Source organism: Halyomorpha halys, unplaced genomic scaffold, assembly GCF_000696795.3.
Source record: "Halyomorpha halys isolate HHAL.00 unplaced genomic scaffold, Hhal_1.1 Scaffold119.1, whole genome shotgun sequence".
NCBI classification, from domain to species: Eukaryota; Metazoa; Arthropoda; class Insecta; order Hemiptera; family Pentatomidae; genus Halyomorpha; species Halyomorpha halys.
Genome location: NW_027106557.1, coordinates 128251 through 130387, shown reverse-complemented (window position 1 = coordinate 130387; position 2137 = coordinate 128251). Strand labels below are relative to the sequence as shown.

Below are 2137 nucleotides of genomic sequence, written 5' to 3'. Positions count from 1 at the left end.
ATATATTAATGAATGTCTCTTTTACCTACTAGTCTAACTTTGTCACTAAAGCTCTATGAACATCATTTCATTACAGTGTTACTACACAATCATAACAGAACATATTACCTAAATGTTTTCTTAACATTTTATAAACAAATTTAATATGTTAAGTTTTTATAATTTAAAATATTTATTTAAATCAGATATATCTTATATCCAATTTTATTTTTAAAGTTATTCATATAATTCGTATTAAATAAAAATTGTGTGAAATTATTAAATGTGAAGATTAAGTATTTGTTGGAAAAGTGATTCCTGATTGGCTAATTACAGCTCTTTAGAAAATAGGGATTGAAATTTTCTGATTTGTACCAACTAAATGTTAAAAACTTTTCCAATTATATATTTCATAGAGAGTGATAAAAAAGGAAATTTGATCAAATTCCTAATGTAGATTATCAGTTCACAGAAGAAGTTATAATAACAACTCTGTGGGGTGATTTTCCTAAAGAATGTAAGTGATTTGATCAAATCCTTTAACTGTTATTGTGAAATTGTGAAATAATATTGTTTAGGTAGTAAAAATATTTATTTATTAAACCTTGCATTATTAACACTTTTACTGCAATTGATGATACAATATTGTCAAACCGTGGTGGCTTGGAAGCACATATGCTGAAAAGTTATTGTCTTGGGAGATCACTTCTAGCTTGCATTCGGAGTGATGAGAAGATCTCTAGGGCCTCTCTTTGACCTTGAATTGTCCTGAACTGTGCTTAGTACTGTCCTAGCTTCCACCAGCTACTATTGTTCTGAGTTCTACTGCCTTTAAGAATTTTTACGCTGCTTCAAACTTTTTTTATCAAATTTCTTTTTTGAACTACATCAATTTATTGACTTATGTATTGTATAATATTACACAATTCTAATAACATTTTTTATATGTTCAAAAGGTTTTTTTTTTTAAATATTCTTTTTCCCATCGTTTTGGATTATTTCACATTGTTTAAATGCTTTATGGAAAATTAGATGATATAAAATAACTTTCTAGAGTCCTTATTCAGTAATTAAGTTAAAAAACCTGCAAAACATTCATCTATTAGCTGATTGCATATATAGATTCGGTGGTATACGATAGTGACAGCAATGTTTCGTCATGGTTAAAAAGAGGTATTTAAACTTTATTTGGCTAAATATTACATTTTATACATGATATAATGTCCATTTAAATTAGAAGAAAAAATAATCATGCTTTAAGTGGTTTTAATGTGGAACCCCTGTGGCGAAAGTGTTAAATATAGAGTAGGTAATACAATAGTCATCATCAACACAAATTACTTATTCAAAACTAATAAACAAAAGAAATAAGTACTCAAGTTGATATTTTTAAAAACCAGAAGAATATTTAAAGTGAAATTTTAAACATTCTTAGTGGATATTATTAATAAATAATAATGTCCATTGATTTTTATTCAATTGATAATTTTTAATTAATATATAAACAATTTTATATCATCTTTTCATGATAACAGTTAAAGGATTTGATCAAATCACTTACTTTCTTTAGGTAAATCACCCCCAAAGAGTTGTTATTTTAACATCTACCTTAGGTATTTCATCAAATCTCCATTTTCATCATTTCCCGATATATCTTTTCGATACATATCTTTACATTCCCTTGACTATCAAACAACCAGAATGAAAGAGTTGATCTTAATACCAACTTAACATTTGGCTTGTTTAATATAGCAGCACAATTTAGTTGACATTAATTTTCCCATACTTAGGGTTTATGGAAGTAACTTGCTCAACTCATCGCTTCTTGCACGAGGCCAGCCTGTTGGTGGGTCAACAACATCTTCTACATCATCGTTAGCGAGTGGAGGAAGTGCTAGCAGTCATATGGTAATCTTTATATTATTATCACTAATGTTTTATTGTATTTTCTAATATCTCAAGTCACTTATTGTAATCATTCTTTAAAAAAGGTTAGTTGCTTGTTTTGATGTTGAAGGCACAATCCATAAATTAATTCTGATAATTATTATTAGTGTAACCAACCATTAAAATTTAAATAACATAAAAAGATAAAATAAATAACATTTAAAAATCATTATAAATAAAATATATTATATTTTATACACATATATTAATA

At 26.7% G+C, this 2137-nt stretch overlaps 1 protein-coding gene across 6 annotated transcripts in view; it reads left to right on the top strand.

The window, feature by feature from the left end:
* ASPP (Ankyrin-repeat, SH3-domain, and Proline-rich-region containing Protein) overlaps positions 1-2137 on the top strand; it is a 605823-nt gene that overhangs the window by 585305 nt on the left and 18381 nt on the right. For all 6 annotated transcript variants that reach the window (XM_067044943.1, XM_067044942.1, XM_067044946.1 and 3 more), the window contains one exon: positions 1770-1887. In XM_067044943.1, the coding sequence (XP_066901044.1) occupies positions 1770-1887 (118 nt within the window). The remainder of the gene's footprint in view (positions 1-1769; positions 1888-2137) is intronic.